Source organism: Cottoperca gobio, chromosome 20 (genome assembly GCF_900634415.1).
Source record: "Cottoperca gobio chromosome 20, fCotGob3.1, whole genome shotgun sequence".
NCBI lineage: Eukaryota > Metazoa > Chordata > Actinopteri > Perciformes > Bovichtidae > Cottoperca > Cottoperca gobio.
This window is the reverse complement of record NC_041374.1, coordinates 11,150,626-11,166,246: the sequence shown is the minus strand read 5'-3', so window position 1 is coordinate 11,166,246 and position 15,621 is coordinate 11,150,626. Positions and strand designations below refer to the sequence as shown.

Here is a 15,621-nt window from a genome sequence, read left to right as displayed (position 1 = left end):
AGTAATTACAAATACATACACAATATACAGAGAGCGGTGGGATACATTTGTGACCCATCTTACGTTGTCTAAAAAATCTACATAAAGTCGTGCTTTTATTTCGAAAATTGTACAACGTCAAGTATTGACGTTAATGCCGGAACCTTTACGCGGATGGAGGCGTAATATAATTGACAATAAACATATATCGTATGCCTTCGAGAAGTACAGGGGGTTTGTGCAGCAGTTGTAGCCTACACATTATCAATGATACAGTTGTGTCCGGAAGGCGTCGTGTGAAGCTTTGCAGTCGCTGACAGCTGGTTCGACTCGGTGACATGGAGCATATCCGAACGCCAAAGGTAGCTAACATTTCTAGCTAATTGCAAATGGATAGGATACAGAAGTAAGCTGCTCGGCCTGTCCTGTGGGGAGTTCTGTAATGCACGAGTGTCGTTAAGTTTACCTGAGAAATCAATGTTTAGACTAATGTGTGTGGATCTAAGGCATGATGACTAGCAGGTGTAACCCTAACCCCAGCAGCAAGAAGTGTCAGACGTGACGAGCATCATGAGCTGTTCGTTTCTCCCGTACAGCTGATTTACTGATTGAGTTAACGTCACACTATCAAACCAGGCAGTGCATCCAGTGTGATAAAACACCACAAGCAGAAACCAAGCATAATGGCACTTTGATGGGTTTATCAGACATGCAGTACTGACAGCACTACTGCATGTCTGATAGTGTTTGTAGGTGTTCACACCCAGTGATCACTGTAGGACTGACAGTCCTTTTCATATACAGCATCCGGATATCATCATCTGGACAGTTAACATACAACCTAAGCAACCAAGGATTTCGAATTTGCTTTTGACCACATGACTCCAAAATCACTGAGCCAACTGAAGACCAGACAGAAGGCGAAACAGTCTTCAAACAAGCAAGAACTGAAGATCACTAGAAAATAAACTATCTAATCTATGGTTACTTCAGACTGTAAATCATTTGCAACAACATATTAAATACGCTGACTTTAATTTTCTAATAAATAATCAAAGTATGTTTTCTCCCATGAAGTTAAGAGGCTACGTATTAAAAGGGCTACAGTTTATACACAGTTCACCCTGTATGGAGATGTATACCTTCACATTAAAGCTGAGACAGACCACACTTTGCACCTCATTGTGTACCTTAAATCCAGAATTATGGAGTAAGGCAACACAGAAAAAACCTGTACAAATACATATGGATTGCACCGTTAATGATTCAGGTGACTTTCCAACTCAAACGTGTCCTACATAGCCTCTGTAGCTCACTGTGTGGGACATGCTTTAGGCCCACACCTAATCTAGAAGTGTAATTGTGAAGGTGTGTATGAGCTTTCTTCATCACGTCGGGCCTAATTTCCGGTGCTCCAGGATAGTCGTACATTACCACAAAGTGCACACAGTTGTTTGGTATATGTATATAATACGGGTATGCTGGGTGTGATTGCGTGCATACTGGGTGTGGCCCTACTGTCTCAAGGCTTCTCTGTTGTTTACTTAAATAAAACAGTAGAGGAAGCCTTTATCAATTTCCAGCGAAGTAACATATGTTTTCAGTTGTTGTAAAAAGAATCTGCTTCAGAAATAAGTTGATGCTACTTTAAAAAGAATTTACTTGCGGAAAAAAACGATGTGGTCGGTATTGTATTTAAAGTACGTCGAAGCATAGCTTAGGTTGCTTTGTTAGTTTACAACATCAGCTTGTATATGCGACTCACTCACTCCCCGTACTTCCAGTATGTGCTCAGAAGCCTGTCTGTGACAGAGTTGTGTCCTGCTGGTTGCGGGGAGACAGAGATAGGCTCAATTATTTCCTCACATGACAGGAAAACGGAAGCAAAGGAGAGGATGTCTGAGTCAACAAGAGAACGGCTGATATGATGAATCATGGCTTTGAACGGTTTGCTGCTGTCGCTGCTAATGGTCTTTTAGCCATTTTGCCACAGAGTGTACGGCACTAGTAACAATCGGCAGACTTTCACTACAGTATGGGTGTTTACAGTAGGTACTTGGAATAGTTGGAAGCACTGAGCAGTATGAGAACACATTTTGAACTAGAAGGACACTGAGAGCTCAGACCTCCTCCAAGGCCATGCCCTATCTCTCAATGTTAACGAAAGTGAAAAATAATGCGTGTATCCGCCAGGTGATTAGGATCAACATTGCTTCTTCCTTGGCCCATGCTACACCCTTCCACCAAGTTTCATGAAAATCGTCCCGGCTGTTTTTCCGTAATCCTGCTGACAAACAAACAAAACTGAAAACATAACCTCCTTGGCGGGAGGTAATAATAACTGGGAAAACGGAAACTATAGAAATAAATAGTTGCAATTAGCTTGACCTTCTAGCAATTGCTAAAAAAAACATCAATAATTTAGGAACCAGATCACCTAGTTCATGCACATTAACATCACTTTTGTCACATTGTTCAGTCAATACCGTAATTAGACTTTCTTGCCATTTCCAGAAATCGTTTGTGACTCATTATAATGGAACTGGCAGCTGAAAGGTCGGCTCAGGTGGTCAGGATTAGGTGGTGCCAGCTGGAGCCGGTGCAGAGTGCCACTTACAGTGATTCTGTGACAGGGATCATTCCTGTTAGCAAGATCCTGTCTTATTTTCTTCCTTTCAGTATATTAGAACAACCTTGAACTGCTGATTTATTGTTGTCATTCTTGGTTTGTGTGTTTGCAGGTGGAGCAGGTGCGACTGTTGGATCGCTTCAGCAACAAATTTACAAACGGCACGCTGTACCTCACGGCTACACATCTCATCTTTGTGGAGAGCAGCTCTAACAACTCAACATCTGCCGCACAGGAGATCTGGGTGAGTAGTTCTGGCAGTAACTGCATTCTGCCAGAATAAATGCCCTATTGGTTATTAGAGTTAGGCTTACTCTCTTGTGTACCGCTCTGGCTCAGGGTTGGATGCAGACTGTGCATGTCCTGTGGCTACTACTACTCCACAATTTCTACCTGCTGGGGCTAATTTGCCAAAAGTCAGATGTGGGATCATACAATTACAACCACACTTTTCTGTGGGTAATTTACGATGCTCATTTGACAATAAGGACTTGCTTTTAACCTATGAATTGACTTTTATTGGTCCACGATGTATGATGTTTGCACTCCCACGCTGGAAGGCCTTATGCAGTGTAATGTTGTCAGGAGCAAAATCATGGCTGCTGCTTTGAGAGAAAAAAAAGAAAGACATCAGCATGACCACAACAAGGAAGTCTGCAACCTGATGGTGAATGTGTGTGTGTTGGACAAAAGGAGAGAATGTGCAAGTGGTAAGAGGAAGTAGGGTGGAGGTTTAAAAGCCTCATAGTTGCCAGATTTCCGGTTAGGCTTCTGTGCGTGCAAGAGGATTACTGTTGTAGCACCTTGAGAACTGCGTTATATTGATGTCTGGCTGCAACACTCAGTAGAGCATCCAGATTTGTTGGTGGTGACAATGGCAACACAACTGCAGTGTTTGGGTATACATGGAGGAAATACTATCCTTTTTGTATCCTGTTATGTGATAAAGTGAAAATAGTACTCTCAGTATTTTTGACACATTTGCTGGTCTGCATTGTGGAAAGGTTAGCGTGGTTGAAAATGCTTTGTGCAGCAGATCTCGGGTCATGACCTCCTCCCCACCATCCTTCCTGCTTTATGTGCTGAGAAAAGGAAACATTTTTCTTTTCCTCTGTTTTCGGGCTGCTTCTAGTGAAGCGTGCAGTGTTGTCTCCCACTGCACTGTGTGTGTGTGTGTGTGTGTGTGTGTGTGTGTGTGTGTGTGTGTGTGCGCGCATTTGTGGAGGCGAGATAGAATCAGTCTGTTGGTCGGAGAGAGAGTTTGTTAGTGTTATTGTGCCTTATGAAATATTAAATAGCAGTTGAGTTTCTATCTGTCTGAACAGCTGGTGAGATCAGCAGACTTTGTGTGTGTGTGTGTGTGTGTGTGTGTGTGTTTCACTGGTCATTACCAATGTTAATGAATGTGCATCTTAATGATCTCCCATGGTTGAAATCCCTGTGGAGTCCAGACTGCCCTTATTGAATATGGTGATCTGTCCTTCTTGCCCTCTGTACTTTATGGCATTAAAACAATTTATGATTACGTGGTAATGTGGCACAAATGAGCTTTTTGCAACTTTCCTCTGTTCAAAATACCTGTTCTTGAAATCCTCGCACATCTTTCAGACAATTACTTTCTCCGTTCATATTTTTCTTCAGAGATGCTTTTATTGAAAGTTACAGTAGGCATGAAGGCTTTCTCTAGTGAGCCCATTTTACAAAGACTTTCAGAGTCTCTTCATGAGTCCTGATGACAGGTGTGCAGCAGGTGAACCAGTGTTAGGATATACAGTATAATTGTGCCTTTTTATATAGTTACTCTGGCTTTGGTTTCTAAGCAAATGATTTTCTTGTAAGTCGTCTTGGAAAATAATTGTTTGAGGTAACTACAGGGTGATCTTTACTGTGACACTCGTTAATCTGGACACTCAGCATTTTTAGTGTATAAACATTACCGAAGGTACAGAAGGTTCATGTCTTTTACAAGTGGTTGTTCAGAATTGTATTACAAGCTGATACTAAATAGAGAGCGGTCTGTTATTCAGGGACATACAGACTCTATTCTTACAACACACATGGTTTCATACTTCAAACAGCATCTTGCAATGCAGACTACGAGTTTGTGCAGTGTACTCCTGTAATTGTTGAATAATTTATTTGTTTGTTTTCATTACTTCTCGCCTCCTCTGCAGATTTTGCATCACCATATAGCGTCTGTGGAGAAGCTCTCCCTGACCACCACAGGCTGTCCTCTGGTCATCCAGTGTCGGAACTTCCGGTTGGTTCATTTTGTGGTACAGAGAGAAAGAGACTGCCACGACATTTACAGCTCGCTGCTGCGTCTTCTACGGCCTGGTGAGTCTCAGTGTTGGCCGTCTAAGATCCGTGTTTTGCTTTTTTTAATCCGTCAATACTTTTTTGTTGAGGCTCTTTTTCGACTTTCCTTCTCCTTTGTGCAGTATCCTATGAGGAGCTCTATGCGTTCTCCTACAACCCCAAACAAAACGACCAACAGCGAGAGGAAGGATGGCAAATCATCGACCTGGGGGCAGAGTTTGAGCGGATGGGCGTCCCCTGCGACCAATGGCAGCTCACAAACGTTAACAGAGATTACAAGGTAGATGGCTGGCTTTGTCTCGTAAACCATAAGTGTTCCTTATCTGAAGTGCAAACTGAGAACATTGTTTGAGGGAATTCCTCAAGAGGAGGATCTTTTGGCAATTTCCGCTGCTTCTTTGCTACTTGTGAAGCTGCAGTCATAACTGCTTTTTTTAGTTTTCTGAGAGGAAGAGAAACAAGCACACAGTCTCTACCGTTTCATGATGTCTGTTGGTAAGATGTGAACAGTCATAGTTAAATCTGCAATAGGCCAGCAGCTTTTGTTTTAGCCTAACATCCTCCTCAATAAGGAAACAATGGATAAACACAAGTTTATTACCTGGAAGGATAGATTGTCCGTGCACGGGAAGTGATCAAATTTTTGTGTTTTGTTTAAACATTGTCCAGGCCTGCTGTTATAATAAGCTGACTATGACAGGTTACTAGAGGAACCGGTAGACTACACATTATGAAAACGTTATGCACATTTGTCCAGAAGAGGGCGCTGGAGCTTCAATGTTGGCTCCAACTCTAGTGTGATGGACAGGCAGAATTTATGTTTAAAGTAATGAAGTAACTTGCAGGAAAATTAACCATAACTATAGTTCTGTCCTATTACTGTGCACATTTAGATTCACACTCACTTGTTTTGAAATATGGACTTATGGATTTTGATATCTCATGATGCTCATAAACAAGGAGACGTCCGCCAATATCTTTTGTGTGTGTGTGATGTGTGTATGTTTCGTGTTTGTTCTCCCAGGTGTGTGAGACGTACCCACGGAACTTGTATGTTCCCATCACAGCCAGTAAGCCGATCATTGTGGGGAGTTCCAAGTTCAGAAGCAAAGGACGCTTTCCTGTGCTCACGTACTTCTACCAAGAAAAAAAGGTACTGAAATAAAGCCACACGCAGTACGAGCACGAACGTAGTTTCTTCTTATACATGCATTTCCATAAATTTGGTTGTAGTTTGTAGAGAGAATATGAAAAGCACTGCTATGAAAGGTGTAGATTGTTGCTTATCAAAAGAAAGTATTCTTCCATCCTCTCCTTCTTTCGTTGTGTTTGCAAACTGCAAACATAAATTTAACATTCATATTTATCTTAAAGTCCTACTAGTAATAGCGTTATAATATGTAAAGCTTCTTCACAAAATGTGCTAGAGGAACGGCTCGGCTCACCAGAATTGTTATCAATCTCAAATTCATGATTTTCTAGTTATAATTAATATATATATATACATTTTATTTATTAAGCACCTTTCCAAAACAATGTTTCCAAAGTGCTTTAAATGGTAAAAAGAAACAAACGACATAATCATAAAAGTGTTAATCAAAAAAACAATGAGAACAATAGCGCTGTCTATAAAACAAAAAGTAAAGTCAAGCAATATGACAAAAAGTCAAAAGACATAACAATTAAAGTAGTAAAAGAAGAGAGCAGAAGTCGAGAGCAGAAGTCTGCTCGCCTGCTTTCTTTCATGTGTCAACGTGGACGCACCTGATTCTCTGCGAGGATTTTGCTAAATGGAAAGTCTGAACTCTGCATTCAATCAATGCCTTTCTTGGCACAGTGACTTCATCCGAGGTTTTTACAGAAGGAGCACAGCTGATAAACTGTAACACAAAATGGCTTTGTCATTATCAATTAACCATTAAGGATCGGAAAGCAACACTGTACTGCTGTTTTCTGTCCATAATCCACAAAATAAATTGCTATTGGAATTTGAACTTTGACAAATTTACAGAAGCTGTTGTTGTTAAATTCTAGGAGTGATGTAGACGGAGGTACTGAGAGGTGCGATGTGGTGAAATCTTCTAGTTTTAGTTGATCATTTAGCAGCAGTACTTTGAAGATGTCCTTGTCCTGATCAGCGTTCTCTGTTCACCTGACAGGCAGCAGTGTGTCGATGCAGTCAGCCTCTCTCTGGGTTTAGCGCACGATGCTTAGAGGATGAGAGCATGCTGCAGGCCATCAGCAAGGCCAATCACAACAGCCGATTTGTCTACGTCATGGATACTAGGCCAAAGGTAACAGCCAAACAAATGCTTTAAATGTGCTGTACATAAATAAAGCTTTGGGATTTGCTATTATTGAGTTTATATGTGTTTCTTTCTGTCCTGCAGTTGAATGCTCTCGCTAATCGAGCAGCAGGTAAAGGCTATGAGAACGAGGACAACTACTCCAACATCCGCTTCCAGTTTGTCGGCATTGAAAACATCCACGTGATGAGGACCAGCCTGCAGAAATTGCTAGAAGGTATTGTGATCAAGATCTGTCCTCTAGGCCAGTTTCTGAAGAAGACTGGATCCCCACCACTAATATTCACTTATTTGAACTGTTCAAAATGAATTCTGTCTCAGAGTAATACTTGGCTAAAAAAGAAAGTCCCAGTCAGGAACAAGAAAATCACTGGAGAAGTTGGAAGTCTGATACAATAAAGTTTAATTCTATGTACAAGTACAAAAATCAACCTTGTGAGTACAACCCCGGGGAAGCACTGGACTCTGGTCTGGTTCCGTCCCCTCTTTATACCCAAATTGACATACAAAACCATGGTTATACCTTTATCTGGAATCTGCCAGTTCTGTCCCCAATATGTGTCTCTGAATCTCTTTTTCTGGCATATTCTGGTTTGACAGGTGCCGGCCGGGCCTGTTATTCTTATCCCTATCATATAAAGGGCCCCATAAATCTTCCTTTTTACGAGTATGAACTGGGAAACTCTCTTTACACTCTCAGCTCATACAATACAAACCATTATACTTCGTAAATCCTACTACAATTATGTACTAATAAAACTAATTACAGAACACATTTTATTATATCCCTTAATGAAACACATACTTATTAAATCCGCCACAACAAAGGTTAATCGCATGTTGCTGCACACGCTGGCAAACATTCCAAAACGTCATTCCTTTTGCACATTATGATGGGAACTCTGTAGTCTTTGTGACTTTGTGTCTCTGTGTGTGTCTGACAGTGATTGGGACTCGATCTCTTTCCATGAGTGACCACCTGGTGGGCTTGGAGAGTAGTGGCTGGCTGCGGCACATCAAAGCCGTTGTAGACGCAGCGATCTTTCTCACCAAGGTAATCATAAACGTGATGTGATGAATATTATCTTGCTTAACATGTAAAGTCATAAACGTTTATTTTCCACAGAGCTTATTTTCACATTTGGCTGTTTAGTTGAGGAAACCAGGGCGACGCTAACTTAGTAACATAATAACATAGATAGTAACATATAATATAAATACAGTTTAAAGCATTTAATCATAACAATTATGATAAATCATCTCTTTAAATCCTTACTGTCCACCTACAACCTAAAAGCCTCCACAAGTCCATCATAGACTGCGACTGTCGAGGACTCGTTCCTTACTTTGTCTTAATGCCACAACCCTCTGCTGTCTGTCTACATTCTTCCCCCAGGCGGTGACCGTGGAAGGAGCCAGTGTGCTGGTTCATTGTTCAGACGGATGGGACAGAACAGCCCAGGTCTGTTCACTGGGGGCGCTGCTGATGGACCCTTACTACCGCACCATCAAGGGCTTCATGGTACCAACAGCACACACACACACACATATTAATACATGCACACAGTTTGACAACACTTACTTTTCTGCTAGTTAGTGTCCAAACTTCAAACTTGCCTTTTCCCTGCACTTGTCTTCTAGGTACTGATAGAGAAAGACTGGATCTCATTTGGCCACAAGTTTGCAGACAGGTGAGGTTTCAACTGGATCAAGTAAGCCTAGAGGTTTAGTCGTGTGTCTTTCATTATTTTATCTTTTATTTTGTATTTTTATTATTTGTGCATTAGGTGTGACCAGCTGGACGGGGATCCAAAGGAAGTGTCTCCCATCTTCACTCAGTTCCTGGAGTGTGTCTGGCAGCTGACTGAGCAGTTCCCACAGGTGTGTGTGTGTGTGTGTGTGTGTGTGTGTGTGTGTGTGTGTGTGTGTGTGTGTGTGTGTGTGTGTGTGTGTGTGTGTGTGTGTGTGTGTGTGTGTGTGTGTGTGTGTGTGTGTTGTGTGTCGTATTTACACAGACTTAAGTGTCTTTTATGCAGCGTGGTAATCTTATTCATTAAATGATAATCCTCTCCGTAGGCATTTGAGTTCAGCGAGTGGTTCCTGCTGCAGATTCATGAGCACGTCCACTCCTGTCAATATGGAAACTTCCTTGGCAACAATCAGAGACAGAGAGAGGATTTGCAGTGAGTCCAACACACACACACACACACATTTGTGTTTTCTGTGCTTCTAATGCTCAGAAAACGACTCTTGAACGTATCTATTTGTTCTAAAAGGAATCGTGGTTCAGCGCATTAACACACACCTCTACTGTAAAGACTCTTTGAAAAGGACACTCCCCATGGTTCAAAAAGTGCAACAGCTATAAACAAACATGCATGCATAAACACACACACCCCATCTAACCACAATACTGTTGTGTGTTTTCAGTACTTCAAGTTTTAATTGATTTGATTTGATTTAATGGAGCAAAACTATCATTTCACACCCACCTTTGGCAGATTTGATAACAAAATAACCTAAACACTTACCCAATTGGACTGTGTTTAAACATATGTCCTGTGTCTCTAACTGCTGTTTTGTGTTCCAGGCTGAGAGAGCGGACCCACTCGCTGTGGGCCTTTCTAATGAGCGAGAGACAGAACTACCTGAATCCGTTCTACAGTCCTGCATACGCTGAAGCGCACCCTGTGCTGGAGCCTTCCACTCTGCCCTACCACTTCAAGTCAGTCCAGCCTCCCTCACCTCCCTGCTGCTGTTGCATATTTGCATATAAGTGCCGTTCTTTGACATTCGACATCTTACAGGATGTTTCTTGTTTCCAAGGTTCTGGAGGAACTTGTACCACCAGTTTGATCGGTCTATGCACCCCCGTCAGTCCATCCTCAAAACCGTTCTGACTCTGAGAGAGGACAGCCGCAAGGCAGAGAGCACATTGCAGGCACTGGAGAATGTGAGTTTACTCACTAATTATCTTCATAGAGCCTATATATACTGAATATACACTGTTTTATACTTTCAGTGTGGATATTTGCCGTTGTCTTTTTGAATGAAATCCCATTTCTTCTCCCGGGTTAATACATGAATTATCTTGTTATGATGATTTATATATCTTTCTCTGTGTTGTCTTGTCCCTCCCTCTCTGCACAGCGGCTCCACCAGCTCGGTGTGACCCCTGTTGTGACCTCTGACCCCCCTGCACCTCCTCCCACCAGAGATCAACACTCCAACTCCAACGCCCTCCCGCCACGTCCCAATTCCCTCATTCTGGGGGCGCCCATCAACCACAAAGAAGAGCAGCGACAGGAGGAGGAGGACGAGCAGCAGGAGGAGGTGGGAGAGGAGGCCACAGAGAGCACCGACACAGAGAGGACAGTGGAGGGTAGCAGCGGCACCGAGCAGCAGGAAGCAGAGCTACGGAGAGCTGGAAGGGACATACAACAGCGAGTCGGCCAAAGAGGAGCCAGCTGTTGTAAGCCTGGAGTTTGGAGTGGCGCGCATGACCTGCTGAGAACAGGGGGGATTGTGGGATACTGAGGGACAGAGGGACAGAGGCAACTGAGTGAGAGGGCTTACTGAAAGTGTGTGCGTGTCGAGGGGAAACTGTCGTTCTGTATGGGATAACGTGCTAATTACGCAATGGGCCGAGTGAATGAAGTTGTATGTGTGTATAGTCTAAATCTCATTATTATGTCATATACTGCACCTATAGGAAAAAAAAAGCTTGTTTTTTTTATGAATGTTGAAAAGCACTATAGAGAACTAATGAATAGAATAAGAGAATAAATTTGTCCCAAATAAATGGTGACTCTTCTAGTTTGTTAATCCAGTCATAATCCAAATAGTCATATTTCTCCACATGAAAGCTCACAGAAAATCATGTTTTTTGGCACCATAAATATTTCATCTCATGCGAAGGCTTGAGTCCAGCTTAATCTCAATGTGGTTTTTGACCTTATTTGATTTTGCTGATCAAATTCTACATCACTAAAGATAATCTAGCAATGGAAACAACGCTGAACCATCAGACTAAATGTAGTTTTGATTGAAGCAGTCACTGGTCATTTCTTTTCGTTAACTATTAGTGTGACAACGACTAATGGACTGTGACGTTCAGTGAGGTTCAGCTGTTAACTCATTGACCATTTAATCCTATACATCTCACATTGATTAGATAATCTGATTTCCTAACGTGCATTGGTCCCAAAATCCTATTGGTCGTCTCAGTCTGCCATGTCATTGACTGATTATTTATGACAGTTGACCCTCATCAGGGGTCACTGTCACAGATGCACTTCGGACAAATAAGGTCAATTAGTCTGGTTGTCTAACAAATGCTGGACTCTTTTAGAAATGGAATTTCAGTTAAACCTCAAATCCAAAAATGCATATTTTCCTCTTACCTGTAGTACTATTTATACATCTACATAGCTTCAGGGTGATTTGCCGAGTGTTAGAGATATCGGCCGTAGAGAAGTCTTCTCTCCGATATAATGGAACTACATGGGACTCTGCTCGGGATGGTCATCGTGCCAACAAATACATTCGAAAAATTCCACAGCAAAGTCTCTTTCCAAAAATCATGAACCGGTTACTCAAGATAAGTCACAGATGTTGTTGTGAGCAGCTTCATGTCGGAACTATTTTATTTCTACTGTATCAACGCGCAGAAGGAAGCGCCCTGCCATCCTGCTTGGCTCAGATGTAATGTTAGTTAGCTCAGTCGTGCTAGTTGAGCTATAAACTAATCCTCAGAAGCTAGCAATGTCGGATTACATTTATTTTATTTTATAATATTTATATCTGCATAAAATATTATTGTAGGAAACAGGATTTATAGGATTACGGTAAAATCCTTACACTTCCTGTAGTTGCAGCTCTCTGAGCAGGCAGTTTTACACACCCTTGTTTTAACTGGGTTAGGTTTACTTCCCCCGGGATGTGGCATGTTAATTTAGGCCCAACGTTCACGTTTATTTTCAAGTGAGACTGTGTGTTTTGGCTCAGCTTTTCTTAAAGACCATAATAATTCCGTGTTAATGCCAGACCGAGGTTGTAACACTGCTTCATATGGAAGCTCAGAAAGGATTTGATCTTCATTGGATTGGATTTACCGTACAAGCAAACATCTTCCTCAATCAGATTGCAGCAGAAAGACGAGATGAAAAACGTGGAGGATGTCAGCATTTATACAGTGAATCTGTGATGTGTGTGTGTGTGTCTTTGTAAATTCAGAATCCTTTACATATATTTGACTTTGTGAATTGCATTCCACTCAAAGAAACAAAGCACAACTTCCCCACACCAGAGACTCCAGCCTGTGTGCCTCTAAATACTTTAGTGAATTTGTGCTCGCAGCATTTTCAGTGAACTGGTTCTTCCTGAAACACCGCTCTCTTCACTGTCCTCGCATAATGCAGAAATAAATGGAGTTTTGTGCTTACACATACATACGCAGTTTCACACAGCAATCAGACAAAGTGACTATTGGCTTTAGACAAATCAATGTCTACGAGCAGCTACAGCAACTTGCATTAAAGATGGACTGGCAGTGCAGCGTGATGTTTGTAACCCCTGTGTCAGCTTTCTCCAAAGCTCCATACGCTTTACAATCAGAGGAAAAGGGCACATTAATTCAGTACACACACATGTGGAAGAATGAAGAATAGGGTTTTTAGCTACCTTAAATTCACTTTTATTCATCTTTCACCTCACAAGGTTTCTCCAACCTCCTGTTTTTCCATTTTTAAGGTGATAAGTCATTTATATGCATTAGTTTGATGATGCTGTGTGCAAAATAAGCTTTATTATGCTTTATTTCAATAACAGGCAAGTTCTAGCTCACAGTGTGACGTTTATTTTAATCGAGTTGCTTAAAAAGTGTTGTTAATTTCTATATTAATCAGTTAATTCAAGTTGCAACATCAAAGAACAGTATTGTTGGCAGCGATAAGGCAGGTTTACACCTTTGACACTCCGTCACCTCTCTATGTGCGAGGTCTTCCTGTAGCCTACTTGTGCATGTTACCTCGCATTAAATATTGAGGAGTCTCTTCCAGAGACAAGCTACTGGGGGCTTTGAATCATTCAGATGAATACTGCACGCCATGCTGCGAGAACACTCCTGAGGACAAGGAGGGAATTGTGTACTTACACTCAACATAAACACTAGTACTCATGCAAAATGTCTGTATACTGTACACACAGACAGCCAACAAATGTATGCATACTGTACACATGCACACACTATATGTAGATGGTGCACATGCAGGTTGTGTGTGTGTCTGTAGGGTAAAATTAGGTGACTCTCTCTCTTATACATACAGAACTCAATGTCAAAAGCATATTTTATTATTAGTAATTAACAACTGCACTTCTCCGTCTCTTCACTTGTGTAATTCACGACTGTCTTTCTCTATCACATGACATGCCTTTGCTTTTTACAGTTGTAAAATATAGCCATGGCATATTGCTGTATAATTAGTTTGGAGCGTGCACATGGAGAACGTAGATCTTTTTCATGTCAGGAACTTGGACTTGTTAATGTTTGAAAAGCGCAGGTGTAATTAATAACATTAATCATGGCTCTATTCCATGTACGTGTCCTGGTGAGCCATGCAGATGAGCCAGCATACATAACACCAGGACACTGGAGCACCTACATGAAACAGAGCCATTATTAATATCAATTACCGTACATTTATGCTTTTAATGCTCGGATGAGCCAAATTGTCTGCTGCAAAGAAGGTCAGTAACATGCAGAACATTTGGACACTGAAAATATTAAATTTAATGAATAAACAATGCAGGAATAAACAATTATACATATTATTTATTTAGGAAAAAGGTTAAAAATATATTGTTTATAGCCTTTGGAATGTAAAAGTGTTTGGGGAGTCTGTGCTTAGGTGGCTTAGGACCACCTGTTGATTACTAAATTAACAAAAGAGCACAGGGGGTAATCCTGCGGGCTTTAATACTTTACACACACTTACACAAACATGGACATGTGTGCTGACACACACATCCCATAGCTTAGTTTGATCTGGAGCTGGAAGACGCTCTGTAATTATTCAACCAGACTAACAAGTCCTCTAGTCGTGATGATGAAGAATGTATTAGGAACAGTTTGGGTGGGTGTTTGCACAATAAACCTAACCAATAGTGAACAAACATCTACACCTCTGCCTTTTTTACACTGTTTATCTTTCACAGACTTATTGTATCTGTACTATTGTACCAACGCTTCAACACACGTCATAGAAACTTGTTGATCGTATTAGTTCCATGTTTGAAAAGAGTCGCACACTTACATGCACACCTGATCTCTTTAATTGGAGTATGGCTGCAACACTGCTGTAACCTGGTAGTATTCCCAAAGTAAACAAGGTGGTGAAGAGCCGGAGCCTCGAGAAGCATAATGTGTTTGTAGTGGCTAATTTGCAGTTCTTATCTTTGAGGTAGCACTTGGATTATTTATCTCAAAATAAATATACAGGCTGGTGGTTTTGCTGAGGCTCGCAATGTTGGTACTAATATGTAAAAACACTGAAGTGTGTTGAACAAAGACGAGATCATGACTGTTGAGACACCAATATGTTCTCCATCGGCAGGATCTCATAATAGTCAGAGAATCAACGGTGAATAAAAAGAACACACGCTTTAATGAATGAAGATAATTATATCCTGATGTGGAGACATTTGAATACTTTACAGGCTTTACAGGTTATATACAGCCACTAGCTGCAGGGAAGAAAAACAGACACATTTCATGACCTAGAAATGAATTGCATCTCTGGAACATTTGAATAACATGATAACTACATTTTAAGGAACTAAGTTCTGATAACGTTCTCTGGTATTCAAATGTCGTACATCCATATTCATCCATCCATCCATCATTCCTTTCATGTGTTCCCTCTGCCATACACACAGACACAACCATGCACTTTTAAAAGTACATCAATATTTGCACCCTGAAGCACTTCGCTAGCAGAGCATGGAGAGTTTAAAAGCATTCAGCAGTCACATGCAGAAAAAGTGCAAAGGATATGCACACTGTGCATGTACGCTCAGACAAGCCATATTGTTAGAAAACACAGTAAGAGAGAAAGAGAGAAAACGTCCTCTAACTGTCCCACTTATTGCTGAGCTTCACCCAGGGGGCTGAAACAGGAACCCTATTTAGACAGTTGGGCTGGGTGTGTGTGTAAAGATAATATGGTGTGTACTTCTTCTGTGTCTTGTGTGCATACGTGTGTCTAAGTTCATTTGGTTGTGAAGAAAGCACATGTTGCATTTTCTTAGAAATATTAATGTTAATGTCAAAGCACGCTGTCTTTATTAAATGTTTGGAGTAATTATGTATTATCCTCTAAACCCTGTTGC

At 41.3% G+C, this 15,621-nt stretch overlaps 1 protein-coding gene across 1 annotated transcript; it reads left to right on the top strand.

Moving 5' to 3' along the window:
* The first annotated feature begins 139 nt into the window (after positions 1 to 139).
* On the top strand, positions 140 to 11,047 carry LOC115025708 (myotubularin-related protein 6-like). Its single transcript, XM_029458149.1, is given in 16 exon segments — positions 140 to 341; positions 2,721 to 2,852; positions 4,783 to 4,945; positions 5,050 to 5,207; positions 5,952 to 6,080; positions 7,087 to 7,221; positions 7,318 to 7,450; positions 8,178 to 8,287; positions 8,630 to 8,755; positions 8,875 to 8,924; positions 9,021 to 9,114; positions 9,310 to 9,416; positions 9,824 to 9,958; positions 10,060 to 10,186; positions 10,384 to 10,635; positions 10,637 to 11,047. Coding segments are annotated over 16 exon segments (1,983 nt in total). The 5' UTR covers positions 140 to 317; the 3' UTR covers positions 10,745 to 11,047.
* Positions 11,048 to 15,621: the final 4,574 nt, after the last annotated feature.